General features: G+C 43.7%; 2 protein-coding genes and 1 long non-coding RNA gene across 8 annotated transcripts in view; 1 reads left to right on the top strand and 2 right to left on the bottom strand.

Annotated features, from left to right (window-relative positions):
- SYNRG (synergin gamma) overlaps positions 1-1,187 on the bottom strand; it is a 61,065-nt gene extending 59,878 nt beyond the window's left edge. For all 5 annotated transcript variants that reach the window (XM_039507322.1, XM_039507323.1, XM_039507324.1 and 2 more), the window contains exon 1: positions 1,017-1,187. The gene's annotated coding sequence lies outside the window, so the exon portion shown is untranslated. The remainder of the gene's footprint in view (positions 1-1,016) is intronic.
- On the top strand, positions 1,155-5,892 carry LOC120387115. Its single transcript, XR_005590036.1, has 3 exons — positions 1,155-1,282; positions 3,770-4,105; positions 5,763-5,892. It is a non-coding gene; the product is annotated as an uncharacterized LOC120387115 (long non-coding RNA).
- On the bottom strand, positions 5,833-19,517 carry DDX52 (DExD-box helicase 52). 2 transcript variants are annotated; one of them, XM_039507328.1, is made up of 15 exons: positions 19,205-19,517; positions 18,505-18,769; positions 16,721-16,860; positions 15,530-15,715; positions 15,014-15,157; positions 14,215-14,326; positions 13,419-13,491; positions 13,036-13,239; positions 12,545-12,635; positions 11,229-11,351; positions 10,820-10,970; positions 10,305-10,380; positions 9,363-9,434; positions 8,137-8,229; positions 5,833-7,080 (listed from the first exon to the last, which is right to left on the bottom strand). In XM_039507328.1, the coding sequence occupies exons 1-15, from the start codon at positions 19,289-19,291 to the stop codon at positions 7,026-7,028; spliced, it is 1,872 nt and encodes a 623-aa protein (XP_039363262.1). In that variant the 5' UTR covers positions 19,292-19,517; the 3' UTR covers positions 5,833-7,025. The 2 variants fall into 2 exon arrangements, with proteins under 2 accessions (XP_039363262.1, XP_039363263.1); XM_039507329.1 differs by having other exon boundaries at positions 19,248-19,516.
- Between the last annotated feature and the right edge of the window lie 1,503 nt (positions 19,518-21,020).

The following is a 21,020-nucleotide window of genomic DNA, read 5'->3' as shown; positions in this document are numbered from 1 at the left end:
ATAAGTATGGGTGTGTGATTTTGGTGAAGGTCACCAGGGCAAATGTCTGCTTGTATGAGAAATGCCATGGGATCTTTGATGATAACACAAAGCAGGTAGGATTTTACTTAAGTATCCAGGAATATCTGATTAATACAATGTCACTTATCAAAAGCAGACTGACTCAGTCCTACAGCTCCGTCCTTTCACAAAAAAATGCTAGTCTTAAACCCTATAAATACTTTACTTAAATAGAAATCTCTAACCAATTCCCAGTTTGAAAGGAGAAATACAAAGATTAGCCTCCAATTCCACCCAAAACATAACACGGAGGTGATAATATTTCTCATTTTCCAATTTCTCCTTCTCCCACCACAACCACTCCATTCTGCCTCATGTACTGCTGACAGTAGGAAGCCTCCTCCACATTAATAGGGGAGAGAGAGAAGGATCCACACAAACAAGTCACAGCAGCCCACACACACACACACACACACACAAACTATCCAACTCCTGCCATAAGCAACATTTACTACCCCCTAACCAAAAACATGGAGGCACAGTGTTTAGACAAGGAAAAAAACCAAAGTGAACCAGCAAGTCAAACCCCTCTCCTCCCATACAGTCCAAATAGTGACCCCCCGCCCCGCTGCAGCCCTTCATCTCCCCAGTCGCCCCTCACAGCACCTCACCACCGCCCCAATCACCCCCCAGTCCTCATCACTGCCCCAGCCCTTCACAGCCCCAGTCAGACCCCCCACCCCAGTCACCCCCCAACCCCAGCCCCTCACTACCCCCAGACTCAGACACCCCCAGCCCCTCATCGCCCCAGTCAGACCCCCAGCCCCTCATTACCCCCAGACTCAGTCAGACCCCAGCCCCTCACCCCCAACCCAGCCCCTCACCCCAGCACTCTCTCCCCACCCATCAACCCCCAGCGCTTCCCGAGCTCCACCCCGCCCCGCCGGGGCCGAGACCCCGACTCCCCCCCGCCCAGCCCCCGGGCACTGCCCGGCCCCCGCCCTCTCCCCACCTACCCGGCGGTCCCAGCGCTGCCGGCTCCGGCCGACCCCGCTACAACCCCCCCTCCCGCGGCCCCAGCGCCGCCCCCAGCTCCCGGCCCCGGCCGCAGCGCCCTCTTCCCGCTCGGCCGCCGCCGCCGTCAGCTGAGCCGCGCCGGCTTCCGGGGCAGAGCGGCCTCCCCGCCCCGCCCCGCCCTCTGCGCAGGCTGCCGGGCCGGGCCTCCCCTGCGGCTCCGGGAGACAGCGTGTGTCAGGCCCTCTGCGGACTAGGCTGCCGCGTGGTGAGACCCTATAGAAAAAAACCCATACTGCCCTCCTTGGGGGTGGGTGTACGTGCCCCCATAGACACCCCACAGAGACCCCGCACTGCCCCCCTTGGGGGTGGGTGTACGTGCCCCCATAGACACCCTACAGATACCCCTCACTGCCCACCTTGGGGGTGGGTGTACGTGCCCCCATAGACACCCTACAGAGACCCCGCACTGCCCCCCTTGGGGGTGGGTGTACGTGCCCCCATAGACACCCCACAGAGACCCCACACTGCCCCCCTTGGGGGTGGGTGTACGTGCCCCCATAGACACCCTACAGAGACCCCGCACTGCCCCCCTTGGGGGTGGGTGTACGTGCCCCCATAGACACCCTACAGAGACCCCGCACTGCCCCCCTTGGGGGTGGGTGTATGTGACCCCATAGACACCCTACAGAGACCCCACACTGTCCCCCTTGGGGGTGGGTGTATGTGCACCCATAGACACCCTACAGAGACCCGCACTGTCCCCCTTGGGGTGGGTGTATGTGCCCCATAGACACCCTACAGAGACCCCGCACTGCCCCCCTTGGGGGTGGGTGTATGTGCCCCCATAGACACCCTACAGAGACCCCGCACTGCCCCCCTTGGGGGTGGGTGTATGTGCCCCCATAGACACCCTACAGAGACCCCGCACTGCCCCCCTTGGGGGTGGGTGTATGTGCCCCCATAGACAGCCTACAGAGACCCCGCACTGCCCTCCTTGGGGGTGGGATGTATGTGCCCCCATAGACACCCTACAGAGCCTAGACACCTACAGAGACCCACACTGCCTGCCCTCCTTGGGGTGGGATGTATGATAGACACCCTACAGAGACCCCACACTGCCCCCCTTGGGGGTGGGATGTATGTGCCCCCATAGACACCCTACAGAGACCCCACACTGCCCCCCTTGGGGGTGGGTGTATGTGCCCCCCTAGACACCCTACAGAGACCCCACACTGCCCCCCTTGGGGGTGGGATGTATGTGCCCCCATAGACACCCAGACCCCCCCCCCCCCCTGGGGGGTGGGTGTATGCCCCCCCCCACCACACAGACAGAGACACTGCCCCCCTTAGGGGTGGGTGTATGTGCCCCCATAGACACCCTACAGAGACCCCATACTGCCCTCCTTGGGGATGGGACGTACGTGCCCCCATAGACACCCTACAGAGACCCCACACTGTCCCCCTTGGGGGTGGGTGTATGTGACCCCATAGACACCCTACAGTGACCCTGCTAGTAAGACCACAAGTACTGAGTTTGGTTGGTCTCTTCTTACATCCTGACACCCAGATGTCCTCATCACATAACGTAGGCCCTATTCCTGTAAACACATAGTCATGTGCATAATGTTACTGCCTTGAGGAGTCCCACTGATTTCAAATAAATCCTTGATTTCCATACGTCTACGCAGGGTAGTAAAGATAAGCACATGCTTAAGTGCTTGTAGGATCTGGGCTTTAAAGAACAGCTGTCAAGTGTTGCTCTAGAGGGCTGGCATTGGAATAATAGGGGCTGCAGGAGGTCAGGTGTCAGATGCATATTAGCGGAGCTATAAGAGGGCATGGGCACAGGACAGACATAAACATGAGTCCTGCAGGTTAAAATGGAGATGCAGTACCAGAACTGTACAAGTGACGTTTGCCCACACTATGGCTGTGCTTATAAACCTTTTTAAAACTGAGCATCATATATTATCAACACCTTTTATAAGAAAGGATGAAACTGATTATACTGAGAAGTGTGATTTAATTATAGTTCATAGTCATATGTGCCCTTCTTCATGTAGGTTAAACTGACATCATGTGGGCAGTTTGCAGATTATCCATACAGCATTTTTTACACATTTCCACATGCATCCAACGAAGTGGGTATTCACACACGAAAGCTCATGCTCCAAAACGTCTGTTAGTCTATAAGGTGCCACAGGACTCTCTGCTGCTTTTACACATTTCTAGTTCAAGCATCAAACTGCCAATCTCAAGCAAAGAACTAAAAAGTATTGAACAAGCAGCACTCATTAGAATGGGAGTGTGGGTAGAGTAAATGGTTAAGACAGGGTCTCAGAATGCAGACTAAGCTGGTTTCTGCCACAGTCTCATTGGGTCAATTTAACCTTCTGTAAAATGGGTGTACTTACCTACTCTACATGAGTATTGTAAAAATGTTTGTAAAGTGCTTTGAAATCCTATGCTAGAGATGATGTAGAAATGCAAGATTAAGAATTGTAAATCTCTCATCCAAGGTTCCTGAAAGCTATCTTAGTATTCAGTAAACAAAATCTGTTGCGATACTCCAGGAGCAGTATGCTAGACAGGACGTCTTCAGTTACATTAACATCTTGGATAATTAACAAAAAACGGTTCCTACATATCCATGCACTTACAGTAACAATTACAAAAATGTTATGTAAATTTACATTTGAGTTAGTCTCTTTTAAAAAAAGCAGACTTTGTAAAGCATATCACTTTTCCTCAGGCTCATATATCCTCTAAGCACAACAGGTGAAGAAAACTGACAGAGTGTAGATTTGGCTTGTTGAAGCAGAAGGCAACGGTTTCACGAGGGTCTCTTAGGAAGACACCAAACTCTCTGACCCTAAACTCATGAAGCATTTGTCCAAAATAACATCAAGCTGCTTTCTGGGGTGAAGCTGCGGCTCTGGTCCTACTTCAGTAGGCTCAGTGCTTCAGAATGCAAAAGTGGAAAAATGGAAATTTCGCTGTACTTTTGTCTCAGTGTTAAGGTTAACACTGTCACCTGCTATGGTACTTCGATGTCTACTGAACTGTTCCTGACAAATATCTTACAAAGGTGTGTAAATAGAATTTGCATACATGCTGTTTATAATAAGCACCAAAAACACTTGAGAGAGATTGTGCTGCATCAGAGAAATGAAGTTGCAGGTAGTCTGAGGTTCATTGCTCCTGAACTCTGTTGAGTCTGCTCTTTCAGCACTACCTTCTCTCCGAAGACCTGCAGCTTGTCTCAAAAGTACAACATTGTAGATGTCACAACCCTAAAGCTATAAGTACAAGCCAGAGCTAGAACTGAAACAAATTCAGAATCCTCCATTTCCTCTTCCCAACAGTGATTAAAGAAACCCATTCCTTTTATATACAAGACTGTACAGCTCGCTCTCAGTTCTGATCTGGAAAAAGTAGATCTACAGTAACAGCCAGTACAATTGTCATTTTTATATTAGCTGCATCAGGCTAGAAGCTGTCTCCTGGATGCTTGATGCCCTGGGGAACAGCCTGAAGAAAGAAAAAAGAAGCATTAGGAGTCTTTTTCCACTGCAGGAAGTGACGGGATTAGGAGCCTAGGAACAGAGTCCAGCTACCCCACAGCCCCCATTTCCCTCAAATTCCTGACCATTTGTGCAGATGGCAGCATCTTCTAGCTGAGGATGCATGCTGCTCCTTTGCAGAGGAGCAGCAGTGCACGGGCTACAATACATGCACTGGTCCTGATGGTGGAATCCTGCATCTCCCAGTATTGCCACTGTCCTCTCCCAGTACCAGAAAAAGCCATAGTCGTTGTACAGTACACTGTTCAAATGCGTGCTGAACTAGTTGATTTGGAATATGTTCAAGTCAATTTGCGACTCATCCCATTTTCAGAGTGCAGCAGGAGTATTACTGTATCTCTACACTTTAGTTGTGTTTGGTTAAAAGTACAGAAGTATTTTAACTTCAGCACTCTGTGATTAGGTGATGTGTGAGCTGCTAGCTAATCATGCAAAGGGGCAGCAGTAGCTCATATCTCTCCGTGAGATCAGCAAGAAGCCTGCTCAAACATATTAGGAAGCATGAAAATTCCAGACTGTTCCTATTTGCCATCTTCCAGGTATAAAGACCATACAAAATTATGGCATAAACATCACTAGACTAATGTAATAGTACATGCTATGGGATACACGACTGCTTAAGTTGCACTGTGGTTGTACTTCTTAGACTTTCAGAAACCACATATTCATATCTAACTCAGGCCTCTTTCCTGCTACAGTAGCTAAAATGAGTTTCATGCAGTTCACTCTCTTTTGCAAATAAATCCTTAAAAAAATAAAATGCTGGCTGCAATGCGTGGATATTAATGATCCCATGACAGTGACTAGGAATTTTATCCAGGATCATGAGCTAATTGTTTTCCTCCTGTTACTCCTGTCCTTTAGCATGCACCACAGCAACTGGTACACTGACCGTTACAATTTGGTAATGTTATTATGGGGAAGTGGTGGTAACCCTTCTATTTAAGATTGCTAAACACTTCCCATTATAATTTTTACCTCCAACTGGCATCTGCTGGTATTTTTCTGAGAGCTCTAAGGTACTCTATGGCTTTTAGTAGGGACTTGATATTATTGAACTGGGGAAATCTTTTAGAGGATAGGTGCATGTATGAATTCAGACAGATTAGATTTCAGAACAAGACGCCAATTTCTACATAATTCCAATGTATTGTTTTACAGGCATCATACAACAGACGTGTGAAAAGTAATGTAATCTGAGCCTAACTTGGAAATAAGCAGGAATCTGAAGTGACTGTTGATCAGTTTTTATTTTGTCTTACTTTACAAAACTTGTATCTTAGAAAATGGCTACAGACTTCAACAGAACAATCAGCAGTAGCCTATAGCAGGTAATGTATGCATGGCTGGGATCCATTTACAAAATGGATTAACGGTGACAAAGCCTGGAGGAGATGGAACTCTTAGTGAGAGTGTATTGCAGCAGAGCTATCCAATAACAAGGACAGTCACATGTCAAAGGATCATCCTTGTGAAGAAGCAGCCACTACCTCACTGTTAGAACTACATGGTAAGGAAACACTGTATGAACAGAGTGGGTTTAACAAGTGAAGAGAGAGCAGAATGAAGGGTGTGTGTGTTCCTTTTCTTACATAAAGAATCAAAGAAAGGTCTGCATAGATGTTCTGCAAAGGATATATGAACAGACTGAAGAATCTTTGTTTTAGAACTCTCCTTCTGAAGATCCCGTTTATTCTGTTTTGAGGTTTAAGATTACCCCTACAATAAAGCTTCAGTGGTGTTTTTACAATTGTTTGATATTCTTTCCTGTCCCTTTCTAGTGCTGTAAGTGATGCCACACATCTATTTCAAATTGATTTATATGGCCAAAAATAAAAAAAAAAGTAAATATAGTTTTAAGACTGTGTCTTTAAAGTCTATCCTGTACACGAAATGAACAGAAGCAATGTGCTTAAGGAAATCTTCAACAGCTATCCTTACCCAGCACAATAGTAAAGCTTATGTGCTCTGCTCTTACATATCTGACCCCCTTAGCTATAACTTTAGAAAATATTCAAAGGGTGGTTTTATACCTCTATCTAGAATAAACAGTGTTCCCAAGAAACAATAATGAACCACATAATACTTGTAACCCAAGTAGATGCTATTTGTGAGCAATTGCTCAGATGCTTGGGGTATTTCAGTACCGGAGCATGCTCTCGCACTTCTATAAGAAGTACTCTGATGGACTTCCTCCACCAGTGTTCCATTAAGAATTTTCTTGAGTTAACACTAAATATATATAAAAAAGGGAAGAAATGTTGGCAGTGAGTGATCACAGTCTCTTTCCCCAATCCTTTGCTGCCATCCTACATTTTCCATATCTAAGATTCGAATAGGTGAGTAGTTTCAAACTCAGTTTGTCAGGTGGCAGGATCATTCATACAATGTAGTCAACTTTCTGGACCAGTCTGCAATTGAGAGTCATTTGTTTGCTTCCTTGGGTTTCTTTTCCTTAATATTTTTCTGGATAATTTTCCTAAAAGAAAGAACAACAAATTAGAGATTAATGCAACCAAGCGTATTTATACTTGAAAGATGAACCACGAATCTGAACCACTCATTAGCCTCCCATTACAGATGTCTTTTTGCCTACTTACATCGCAGACTTTTAACATTCAGTGCACTTAATATAAAACAAGCATCTAACAGCAACAATCTTCAGATGTATTTATCTCTAATGCAGTACTGGGCCTTTGTGACCAAACTGTGCCAGATCCCCACGTACACAAACAGGGACTCAAATTAGACCAATAAACCAGTTTCACATAGTCCTAAAATAGGGATGAGTTTATACCATCATCATTTAAACATTCATCATTTGTATAACCCAGTGTACGATCCAGCAACCTTCTTTTGCCTCTTCAAATGAGCAATTGTTTCTCTTCATCTTATGTCACACAGACGTGTCTCTCTGCCAGTCAAGCCCAAGCCCTTGGAAATCTGTTCCACTGGCCCCAAGAGAGAGAGATTCTAGGCATTCTTGACTGCAGAGGTTAAGCCACCGTGAATGGTGACTACAGGTTTGTTATTTCTGTTAATATTTCATATTCTTTAAAAATTTCCAGGAAGGGGAGTGGATTGGCTCGGGTGATTGACAGCTGTCTGGAGAGCTATACTTCAAGGTCACAGGTTCAAATTCAACCTAGCTTCAAACTGAGCTGAATTGCTACCATTCAATAGTTGTTTGGTGGCATGTAAAAGGAATTATTGGCCTCAATCTGGTTCCCAATGAACAGATGTTCGCGCGAAGAGTCACCACCATAAATTGGCACCCTTACTAGCAGTCTCAGCAGAGAGGTCAAGGACTGAAGCACATTGACAGGGAAACATGGGGAACCTTGCACCGCTGGTGCCATTGCTGGACCTATGTTGTGGATAATGTATCTAGAGCTGTCAATTGAGCTATCCATGTAAACAGCAAATTTACATACAATTTTCTCTTTTTTAAAAAATCTGAAGTTCACTCTCTCCCTGTAGGTAAATAAAAACAGATTATCCCTCAGGCCCTTTAGAAAGAAACTACGGTACGTACTTTTTTTTCTTGGCTTTTTCTAGTAAGTACTGAGGAGTGGTACGAATGTGCTCCCTTTCCAATGGTTTCTTAATCAGCTTCTTCTTTTGTTTGCTGAATATGGCATTTAGGAAAATAAGATTAAGGCTCTGTTAAAGGCAAGCTCAACATCTGAAATAATAGTAGGTACTTACAATACCTGCAGATCCTCCAAAAAATAATTCCCAACAACAAATGCAAATTTTGTACAGCTGGTTTCTTCCAAGGATTTAACAATTCAGCTAGCCCGCTTTTTTGGAGTTTCCCCTTCTTTGTCCCTGCCCCAGAGTGGCTGCCTCCCTCTGCACAATTAAGCCCATCTTTATTTTAAATAGGTTTTAAAAATAGTATGCCTTGCTGAAACATGTGGACAATGGTATATACAAACAGATTTCTAGCTTTGTGTTAAAAGTAGTCAGACCTATATGAAAAAAAGATACTAGTATTTTGTTTTGTTTTTTATAAAACACACTGAAAATTTCAGCAAACGTCCAGAAACAATCTTAGCAGTTGGGCAGTGTTAGAGGCTGGCAGTCCTCCAGGATTTTATGCTCATTAGAGCTCTGATCCTGCAATGAGTGCCACCTATGCAAAACGGGGATGCTAGGAGCGGATGCTTAGAAACCTGAGGCTTCAAAGGGGATAATTGTTTTTATAGAATTTAAGACAAGTGCTTTCTTAAAAAAAGAAATTCTGGGAACAGCTATTTTTATTCCTAAAAGTGCAGCTATAGATTTGCCCATGTAAACGTGTAAAATAATCAGAAGGAAGAAAAACTAGAATCATATTCCCTTACAGCAAAACATTCCTTGTTTTGTTTCTAACTGTCCAATGTAATCATCCAGACTAAAAATGAAAATATCTGTATTTGATTTGTTAAGTTCAAACTACTACAGAAGTTAAGTTTTGGAAGTCTCTCTTGTCCTGCTTTTATCCACACAACACATAATTTAATTATGTTTACTAATGTGTTTTGCTCACATTTGTTCAATGCACCTGGTGCTACAAACAAGAGGCCAACATCAAACTTTGCCCCCCACCACCATTTTAACCAGCTTTCATAACAATGTCGAATATTAATTCTAACAATATGTATGAAGAAAAGTTGAAAGCACCTGCACAGAAAGAGCAATATCTAACAGATTGCTTGCAACTCTCCTAATCTCAAATGTCACACAAATCACAAGGGGGAACTAAAGTAACCTTACCTTTGCAGTTTGTGGAAGGCTTTTATGTAGTCTGGCACAGGACAACCAGCCTGCTGGATAACATTGGCTACACTGGAAGAGAGGGAGGGGGAAAATATCAAAGTACTGAATTCCTGAGTAGATATATAGTTATTTAATGCAGAACAACTATTTCTAGGAAGTAGTTAGGTTACTTCTCATCTGCAAGGAAAAGAAATGAGCCAGGGAAGTTTGAAGCAGAAACAGTAACAATCAAATGATACAGATGAAAACAAAACACTCAAGTTCACTGGCTCGTAATGAACTGAAACTAAAATTCCATTAGTATAGTAACTATGGTAGGTAAATGACTGGAGTAATGAGAAGCCAAAAAGGAAAGTTTTGCCAAAGACTTAATTCACAAGCATCAGTAGGCTGAGGGGTGAGACTAGGACTGTAGGTTCAAAACCACTGCAGAATGCAGAAGCTTCTTGAAAAAACTATCAGCAGTTTTGTTTGACAGTGCAAGGCAAGAGACTTAGGAGGACCAAAAAAATAGCACCCACAGCTACGTAGCAGACCAGGTCAATTGCATTGGCCTTACTGCTATTAAAAAGTCACACGTTCACCAATTCCACCAACGAGCCCTGATATTTCACTGTATGCTTATAAACTGTGCTGTTAATATATCAGTCCCTCGTATTGCCATTATTGAGTTTGAGTGCAGCAAGTGAGAGGACACTGAATTCTCTATCAGTGCATTCACAAAACACGTCAAGGTTAAGCTTCCCACACTAAAGGGTAATTTGGTGACAGATCACCTTGCAGGTCCAAAGACGGAGAGCTGAGAACTGACACTTTTATGCTGGGATGAGGAATTTAATACCAAATGCACAACCATTTGGTAATTGTTTGTCCTGAGAAAGGATCCCGCAACGTGGGAGTGAAACTTAAGGGGCATCACTGTCACATTTCCCAATTTACCTTCGTAATAAAGGTTTATCATCTTCAGTAAAAAAAGTAACTGCTTTTCCTGTGTGTCCTGCTCTTCCAGTACGACCTGTCAAAGACCAATAAAGTTAAGGGTTTTTACTTTAATACTTTCCAGCAGCTTAATGAAGAAGTAATTCTTCCTCCCTAACTATCACCAAGTGCAGTTTGCCAATACATGACTTAGCCGTTTTCACTTAGCCATGTAGTTCATAGTGAGTAAGAGTAACAAGTTGCAACTACGAAGGGTATCAAAACACTTTACAAACAAGAATTAAGGATCATAAAACCTCTTGGAGGTATGTGAGAAACCCAGTTTTACGGATGGACGAACGGAGGCATGAAGTAGGTTAAATGATGTAGCAGAGTGAGTGTCAGAGTTGGGGTAATCCAGGAGGCTTGATGGCAAGATTTCTACTCTAAACACCAGACAACACTCTCCATTCAAAAGCTAACACAGACAGAGAATGAGTCCACACATCCTGCTTTGTCCAAGAACGCTTACTCACCTATCCTGTGGATGTACTCCACGGCACTGGTTGGGAAGTCATAGTTAATGACCATATTCACTCCTTTGAAGTCAATCCCTCGTGCTAGCAAGGCTGTGCAGATGAGCACCCAAATCTTCCCAGCTCTGAAACTGTGTACCACATTATCTCTCTGGCGAAACACAAATTGTGTAAGTGACTTTCTAATTAGCAGCTTGAGAATGGAAGAGGTATTGATATCTGCCAACATTATACTAAACAGTACGTCCAATTCCCACCCTCCCTCCAAACAAAAGACCACACAGTCATGACACAAGACCACTTGTCACGCAACTACCGCAGATGGATGTTCTAGTTTTTACAGGACAGCTTGTACAATCTGCTTTCTGAACAGTTTCTGTACAAGACAACTACATTTACGGACTCCTACCTGTTGCTGTGTTTTGTCTGCATGGATGACATCCACATTGATCCCTTCATAAATGAGCTCATGGAAGAGCTCTTTAGCCCTTTCAATGGACTGCACAAAAACAAGGACAGGAGGCGTGAATCCCTGCAAGAGAACAAGCTTGTTTAAGGCTCTCAAGGTTTCTGCTTACAAGTCCTTTTCCCATCTCAGTTCACCTTCAGTACTGTGCTGCCATGGATTTAATCAGCCTGCATAGTTTACATTTCAGATGGTGATTTTTGACTGACAAAATTCCCCTGAGGCCTGGATTAAGCAGATTCTGATTTAGATGAATTACACCTGGGCTTTGGGATGAGGACTAAATTTGCCACATTGAAAAACAGATTGTTGCTTTCTATCTAGAACAGAGGTGGGCAAACTACGGCCTGCGAAACCCTCCTGCCCGGCCCCTGAGCTCCTGGCCAGGGAGGCTAGCCCAGCCCCCGGCCCCTTCCCTGCTATTCCCCCATTCCTCCCAGACTCAGCTCACTGCGCCGTCAGCACAAGGTTCTGGGTGGCGGGCTGTGAGCTCCTGGGGCAGCGCAGCTGCAGAGCCCGGCCCAGCGCATGATGCATGGCTAGTTTCAGTCGGGCGGCACAGCTGCCTGTCCTGGTGCAGCCACGGTGCCAGCCACCGGTGCTCCAGGCAGCGCGGTAAGGGGGCAGGGAGTGGGGTTGGACAGAGGGCAGGGGAGTTCGGGGGTGGTGGTCAGGGGCCAGGGGAGTGGGACAGGGGTTGGGGTGGTGACTGGGCAGGGAATAGGGGGGTTGAATGGGGGCAGGTGTTCTGGGGGAGCAATCAGGAAGGAGAGGACCGGTTGGATGGGGCGGCGGGGGGCAGGTGGTGGGGGCAGGGGATCCGGGGCAGTCAGGGGACAGAGAGAAGGGGGGGTTGGATGGGGCAGGGGTCCTGGGGGGGGCTGTCAGAGGGTGAGACACGGGGGGGGGGGGGCCAGGCCACACGTGGCCATTTGGGGAGGCACAGCCTCCCCTAACCAGCCCTCCATACAATTTCAGAAACCCGATGCAACCCTCAGTCCAAAAAGTTTGCCCGCCCCGACCTAGAAGAATGAATTAAGCAGCTACATGACTACAAAACAACAACAAAAATACATTTTCAAGTAAAATTTAGTTGACAATGAACTGTAGAAATTCTGTCTCCATTTTACTTGAGTGTGGGTTAAAAAACTGAGACCAAAACATACATTCGGTCTTTTTCAAATGCAGCACATTGTGCACTGCAGCTGAGTTAGTAAGATAATAAGCAAAGAGGAAGGTGCTCTGTCACCCATAACTACCTTTTTAACTAGGTCTCTCATTGCCAGTAGTTTTCCTGTCTCTGAGCCAACAAACAAGAGCTCTTGATCTACTGTCTCTGCTGCAGAGTTTCTGAAACAAAAATCAAATCACACAGAAAGAAGTCGTTGTTAGTGTCTTACAGGTATAAGAAGTTTACTACTGAGAAAAGAAATACTTCACATCTTGCAGTAATTTCTCCAATACACCCTCCTCCTCAGGGTAATGCTCCCTAGTCTGAGCAATTAAATACTCAAAGCAGAACACTACCTTCCCCTGTTGCACAAAAAGGACCCATACATGCATAATACTGCCCTGCAGATCTGATCATTGAGATGGCTGAAACTGTGGCAGCAGTTGAACAGCTGAGGAATATACAACTAAACGGAGAGGAGATGCAAGTAGTTCTCTGCCTACGTAGGGGCCAACAGCTGGCTTAATGAGACAGGAGATCCCACAAGAAAGAAGACTGAGTCAATACCTGCACACTTACCTTGCTCCAATAGACACCAAAATGATATTGTCCAGGTTGAGTTTGCACCATTGCTCTACATCGAATGCAAAGGTTGCACTGAACAAGGCTCTTTTGACAACATGGGACGTGCATGCCAGGAAAATGGAGGCTAACTGGTCTCTGAACCCCGACTTCCCATCTTCAAATAGTTTGTCTGACTCATCAACCACCAACCATTCAACTCTAGGAAAAACAAGATTTTTTTGTTCAATAGTAGCAGCTTATACGGGAGAAAAATACAAGTCCTGAAAGGACATCACAGGTTTAAATTTTGTGCATGCATAGATCTCGCACTTGTTCAGAGATTCTGACAGGAAGAAAGTCACAAGCAAAAACAAACTTTAAAAAACCCCTCTTCATACCTTGTCAAGTCTATGACTGGAGGATCTTGTTTCAGCAAATAAATGAGTCTGTTTGGAGTAGTCACTAGTATATCTATAGAAAAAGCAAAACAATGTTAAAGAGAAGCAGGAAGGGGGGGAAATCGTGTTGAAATAGATACGCAGCATGGTCTGAGCACAGCCCTTGGATCCAAGAGCACGAATCCTTGACCTGACACTGATTTGCTGAGAGGCCTGGGCGAGTTGCTTCACCTCTCTGTGTTTCTGATTACCACATCTGTTTGTTTTTATTTATTTCCTTTAAACATAAGGACGTTGTGAGGATTTGTTAACATCCAGAGTTATATAAAAGCTAAAAGTCTTGTTAAGTAGATATAGTTCACAACGTGCGGTGGACGAGATTCCGATGGCAGAGCCCAATGATTCTGCATTAATAAGCCACCACAAAGCACTGAAGTGGTTGCCACTCTCTGCTTTCCATAACCAAACTCAGCTACATGCCTGTATTCCAACAACTGAGTGACGCAGCACAGTTAGTCATCAGACTGCTTGTTTTCTCCTCACCACCCCAAGCTGCTTTTCCAGTATTCAAGTGGCATTTCTTTTGTACAGCAGAGGTAGCTCTCCCCTTTTTAATTTCTGGAGCTATTTCTCTTCCTCCCACCTTTTTTTAACGTCTTGATTGTATTCACAGAAGCAAGTGACTACAGGACTTGGATGGCACTTACTGACCTGTTTAAATCATACATCACTTAAAGCTTGTGTTCTAGATTTCAAAGGCTTAAGAGAATCCCTATGCAATCATTAGAATGATTACCAAATTTCTGAGATGATTTGGGCCCAAATTTCTTGGTTGCTTCAGTTGCTTTATGGATCATATGTATTCTGAATCCAGTCCCCTCAGACAGCTTTACTAGCTCTCGTTGAGTCTGAAATATACAACAATACATAGTGGGGTAGCTTTTGGAACAACAACAAAAAGACACACAAACCCTACACAGAGTGTAATACATACCTGGCTTCAAAAACCACTCAGATTTCAGATTGTCTTGGGGGAAAAAACAACAACTTTTAAATTGAAGTATGTTTGACATCACAAAACTCAGGCTTCCAACCCGAGTTATTCACTTGCCCAAAATTCTCCCCAAGGGTCTGCACGCCACAGTGTGACTCTTACTGGCTGCTCTCACTACATACACAAAACTCCCGATGATGTAAAATGGAACTCCACGAACAAAGCAGAAATTGATTACTTGAGTTAAGACTTAAAAGGATGTTTTTGCCTCAAATACAGAAAATAAGGTAGCACTAACATCTCCTGTGCTTATCTGCTGGAGCATAACTGTTAAAAGTTGTAATGGAATTTTAAAACAAGATCCAGGAGCCTTGAGTCCCAGTCTCCCGTTCTAACCATGTCTTTACATTTCATAATACCCCAAAGCATAGTAGGCATAGAAGACAAACATTTCTTTAAACATTCATATACACTTGAAAGTCTGAGGGTAGGAAAGAAAAACAGGTCCACCAAAAGCTTCTGTTTTTCTGAACCAGAATAATGGGAGTACTTACAAATACAGTGCATAACTATTCTATGGCAACTTAAAAAAAATTCCTACCTGACTAGCAAGTTCTCGGGTAGGCGATATGATCAGCGCTCTAAATCCTTTATTCATAGGTTGTTTCAGATGTGTTAAAATAGGAATGCTAAAAGCCAAAGTCTTTCCTGATCCAGTGGGAGCTGAAGCCAAAAGTTCCCGACCCTATGAATATAAAACAGGAAAAAGCTGAACATTTACATTTAGTGTTTTTTATTAAATGCAAAAAGCTGCATTAACAAAATAAATGAGGAAATGCAGAAGTTAAGCTTCTCACACTGTGTTACCTCAACCATATTGCACCTACTGCAAGTTGAGGTTATATTTAAACTTTCTTCCTAGCAATCGAAAAATACTGAATTTGAGGAAGTTAACATATAGAAGTTTCCACTAGTTATACCATCACAAGATTTAAGTATGAACTACAGTACTATGTTTACTCTATTTTAAAATAACATTTTCGTGTCCCGAATGGGAACTCTCTGTCCGAGTCATGCCATCTCATTGTATATCAAAGTGTAAGACAAGGAGACTTACATGAAGCATGACTGGAATGGCTTGCATCTGAATTGGCGTAGGGACCTGGAAGCCAGCAGCTTGAATATTCTGCATTATTTTAGGCAGGATTTTATATTCTGCTTGAAGCTGCTCAAATGTGGCAATTGGTTCAGGGAGATCTGTTCCTTGGATATTAATCTTGTGTTTATTTCTGAAATGGTTTATCTAGAAGGCAAAATGTAAAAATTACACAACATGTCAGAAAATTATAGCAGCCACTTTGATCTTCAACAGTACATTTTCAGATAAATTGATTAAGCCTCATAACACCTTCACAAAGGTATTATTTTACAGATGTGAAAATGTGACTTGAACAAGTTTACACAGGGAGAGTTGACGTCAGAACTGAAAACAGGACCCAAGTCTTCTGATTCCCATTCCTGTTCTCTTAACAACCACACCAGGATGCCTCCCCAAAAATACCCCATAAATGCTCTAAATAGTTTTCAAAGTTAATGCTTTTAAAACCATTTCCTAGAAGAAAATTACAGAACAGTCACAACCTTTACAGCTTTATTGTCAGCATTTAAGTTTCTCCATTAACAGCTGCTATACTACAGATAAAGACAGTGATCCTGCAAAGACTTATTCGTGTGCTTAAATTTACACATAGGAATACATTAGATCTGACCAGTCAACCACACACCTCATATGGAACTGGAAGTACATCATCAGGTAGCAGCAGATATTAAAAAAAAAAAAAAAAAGGTAAATACTGTGTTAAACGTAATCTACTAAAAAATAAAGAGAATGCAGCATTTTTCTTCTGCATAGTAACATTTCAAAGCTGTATTAATTCAATGTTCAAAGAACAACCATAACCTTTTGTTCAGAGTTAGGAACATTTCAGAGTTACGAACAACCTCCATTCCCGAGGTGTTCGTAACTCTGAAGTTCTACTGTAGTCCACTATTTACGTGCATTAACTTAAGCACTTCAACAAGTCTTTGTATAGAATCATAGCTAGAGTTATTAACTGACCCTAGATTAAGTTCCTTTTTGTGACACTAGTAAGTTATGCACATCTGGATCAATTTTCCAATTCTTTTGTCACACTATACTGACTTCATCACAAAGACGACGCAGCAAATGACTGCAGCTTCCAGATGACATGCTCATATAAGTGAGCACACAACTATTTTTAGCTACATTTAAATAAGCAAGCCTCACCCTTTGCTGTCTGAGTTGTTCCAGTTTCTCTGCAGTGGGTTTCTTTTCCCGCTTTTCTCTTGTATCTTTAATCTTTGTTTCCAAAGAGGACATCCACAATATCCCATCATTTTCCACATCAGAACTGACTGGAACAGGTGCTAAAAGTTTCAATGTGCATTATTAAATATATATATCAAGTCAAAGAATAACTTAGTAAGAGGAATTGACATTAGGAGCTTGACTTTAAGACCAATGAAGTCAATGGTAATGTTCCCATTGACTCCAATGGTTACAGACTCAGCCTTAGCTCTGCATTCTGGCAAGATTTCTTCATTAGTCCTGAACTCAGCCAGCCAAAAAATCTCTCCAGCCGCTTCTGGCCAAGAACGTAGCTGGTAACTTCCACAGATATTTATCATAAAATAAATTACGGGCCAATTAATTTGCATTTGCATCAGCATCTGTTATTCATTTATTTACACCCCAACAGTGCTAGATACTTTAAGGACATGTAAGATGATAAAGATGCTTGCCCCACCCCCACAAGTTTGTAATCTAAAAAGAAAAAAGCATCTGAAAGTTATGGAAAAGTGATACAAGAAGAGCTGAACTCAAGAATAATTTATTCAATAAATAATGCTTTCACTTCCATTATTTTACTACAATTATTCCATGCCATATTTGTTAAATAAATTAATTGACTATTTGTTTTCAATATTCAATCATGCTAGATACAAGATATCAGAAGAGCAGTGGTAGTGATATTATGCAATTTCATGACCTAAACCAGGAGTTTATATACTTTGCCCATATACTGATATTCCTATACTGTTAAAATGCTCCTAGCATAGATGAAATTATTTACTGGCAAAGCTGAGATTTGTACCAACACAGTAAATGCAAACAACTTATACTGGTAAAAGTGCAGAACTGCCAGTATAACTGTGTCTATCCTAGAGGAGTCTGCTGGCACAGCAGCTATACTAGTCAGGGCTCTCACCTCTCCACACCCGACAGACGTAGCTATACCAGCAAAAGTCTATCACATGACCTGGCCTTACTGTTTTATCATTAAGAAAGATAGCATATAAAGACACATTCTTTTTTCCATGGAGTTATTACTTCTCCTACCTATAGACTAATATGGTTTGCATCCAGATATAATCATAATTGCAGCCTAGAAGACCTAACTGAAAAGCACCCTATACCTCCAACCTAACTACTAAACTAAATAGAGAAGAATACTGCTCAGTCACCTTTATTCCAGCATAGCTGCATCCACTCCCAAAACCAACACAGTTATACTGGAACAAAATTGTTGGCCATCAGGCTTCAAGAGACTTCAGCAGTTAGCTAATTGAGATGGAAGAACTCTGCAGCATCCTGGCACCTCTCTCTCTTTTTTAAAAAACAGAGTGGGACTATCTGGACAGTATTATCAGAGTTCAATATTACTAAAATACAAAGACATCAGTGAGCAACTTATTTTTAAATTAATCTTAGTGAGAAATTTAACTCAAAAAGCAAGGAATTAAGAAAACCGTTGTTTTAAAAATTACCTTTGCATAGCAGATATTTAAAACAATGACAAGAATCAAGTCTTTTAGAGCTTGTATTCCTTCACAGGAGTTTCATGGCATTTGTTATAACCCAATTTATTAGTGTTAGAAATTTCTTTTGCTTGGTAATTCCTACACTTGTTCGTACAAGTCAGATTTCTCAGATTTGTTACTGAAGTTCAGTTTCTGTTATGTAAGCAACTGGAACACATTCTCTTGTACAGAAGAGAAGAATCTCACTACCTTGGGTCTTTCGCTGCTTTTTCTTCCCTTCAAAGTTCCCTGTGTCTTGTTTTCTCTTCCTTGCAGTCCCTGCATTAAGCCTCCCTTCTGAGTCATCTGCTTTCTCATCCATGTGCGATTCAAGTGGCTGTATTTTAGCTTTGGATTTCTTGGAGCCATTTGTTCCCAGGCCATTTCCAGAAATATTTGGACGCTTTGTATCTTTGCTTCCAAAAAAGTCAAGACTCTCTGGAGAGTCAAATTCAGCGTCTCTCACTTTTACCACCTGAAATTTAAAAAAAAAGAAAGGACGAACTCAACCGACTGAATGAACTGTTCCAGTATCAATGAAAAGTGCTTTGCACTGACTATTCTAACAAACACCAAAGCGGGCCAGAACCAGGAACCGAGGAAGGGATCCTGAGGCCAGAACATCCCGCAAGGGCGGGGGAACCATCAGGGTCAGAGACAGAACCGGGCAGGCATCAGGACCAGCCACTTAGCAATGCCAAGGGCCAGGACTGGGCACCCAGCTACAGACCCGGCCCCGGAGATTGGGCCGAGACTCAGGGCCAGAGCCAGGGACCGGGAGATCGACCAAGGCGCCAGAACCAGCCCATCACGCCGGAGCCGGGGCGGGGGCAGAACCACGAGGGCGGGCGGAGCCAGGCGCCGGCTCGCAGCGGGGACGGGGCTGGCCCGGCCCCGGCCCGGGCGGTACCTTGAAGCGCCGGGCGTCCTGCCTGAAGCGCTTCAGATCGAACCTGGCGCCAGCCCCCAGCCTCCGGAAGAGCCCGTGGGCATCCATCTTTCCCCGGCATGCACCGCGGCGGCGAGGCGCTTCCCAGCATGCCCTGCTCTGCGCATGGGCCGGAACGCGGCGCTACCCGGCATGCTCTGCGGCCGAGGGCTGCCCGTTGCTCCACAAAGCTGGGTCCGGCAGGAGAAAATCGTCACTTCCGGCTAGGTCACGGCCGGAAGGTCCCTTTCCCCCAGCGCACATGTGAGCTACGGGTCCCTCGCAGCCCCGGGCACGTGGCTTTGCCCGGCTGCTCCCCGGGTGATGTGATGTCATGGCAACACCCTGCAGTGTGACGTGATGCGGTCACAGCATCCCATGATCGCAGTGTAATGTAATGGCATCATAGCAACACGTTGCCTGGCCGCGTTGCGTCACGGTGACACGTGCTCACATTACAACGTCACGGGATGGTGTAATACCCCTACGTCATGGGCTGTCATTTATTTATTTTGCGTTTGCATATTCGCCGAGCCATCGCGTCTTGAGTGGCCATGGGGAGCCCCCGGGGCGCACCACTGGCTTTGGGTAGCGAGCACACCTGGACAGTGTGTGTCATTGTTAACTGTGAGCTCTGCTGCAGCTACAGCTGGGACTGTGTTGTCCTGGAGATTGTTTCAAAATACTGTGTAATGGTGTGTCCTTGCAATGCAAGATAGTGCATCATGATTCCCGGTCATTATATCAAGCCAAAATAACATCACATCACTTTGCTGCTATCCGAGTGCAGTACTCCTGTATCAAAATGTAACCCATGTGCCTTAAAAATATCATTACATCAGGACATAACTGTCTCCCTATGAACTTTTTGAGATAAGATGTTATTGCACAACTTGAAAAATGCACTTGTGCACTAGTTGGTGAAAAGAGGGACCTGGTAAGTAAAGTGCTACAACAAGGTGTGCGGCAAGATAATTTAACCATATGGCGGTAAACCAAATTGCATTCAAAAAACATTTTTTTTCAAAAGGTCATATCACAGTGTAACAGTAAGTGATACTGTTGTTCCAAAACATCACCATACTGCAACAAAACGTTATTTTGACAACAGAGCTGTCTTAACATGATGCAGTTGTAACAAGATGTAATACTGTGCCAAATTATTGTATAAAAATGTCTTCATTGTGGCAGTATGATATTGTTGCATTAAAATGACACCATCTTAAATCAAATGATGTTCTACCGAAACATTAAATCACATCAGATCAAATTGTCATCTAGGTGGGATGGTGATATCTTTAAAAACCTACATGAATGAAATTAATTTCCTCAAACTACAGTAACTCTTACTTTCACTATATGGTAGCTTTTGCATCTGGAGTCTCTTTAACTGACAGATAATCTTCATGAAGTTTCATTATTTAAAAATACAGTAGTAATCACTAAGCCTCTTTTTAAAATGTCACCTCAAGGCATTAGGGGGACTCATGCATACTTGATTCTCAATGACCTATTGCCATATGTGAATATTAGTACCACATGGTGGCACTATGGGTGCCTGTGAAACAGGATTGCATCCTTCTATACTGCTGCTTCTAGGTTTTGGCCCAGCAAATGCTTACATTCTATTATTCCTTCCTTCAGGAAACCTCTCATATATTAGGACATGCCCAGTTGATGGATCTTTTATTAAAATGATTGCAAACAAACAAAAAACAACCAAACCAAACCCAAAACTTGGAACTAACAAGATGTTTGTTGATCATCACTCTTCACTCTGCTTGTATGTTATATTCCT

This window comes from Mauremys reevesii, linkage group 20, assembly GCF_016161935.1.
Source record: "Mauremys reevesii isolate NIE-2019 linkage group 20, ASM1616193v1, whole genome shotgun sequence".
NCBI lineage: Eukaryota > Metazoa > Chordata > Testudines > Geoemydidae > Mauremys > Mauremys reevesii.
This window is presented reverse-complemented; position numbering and strand designations above follow the sequence as displayed.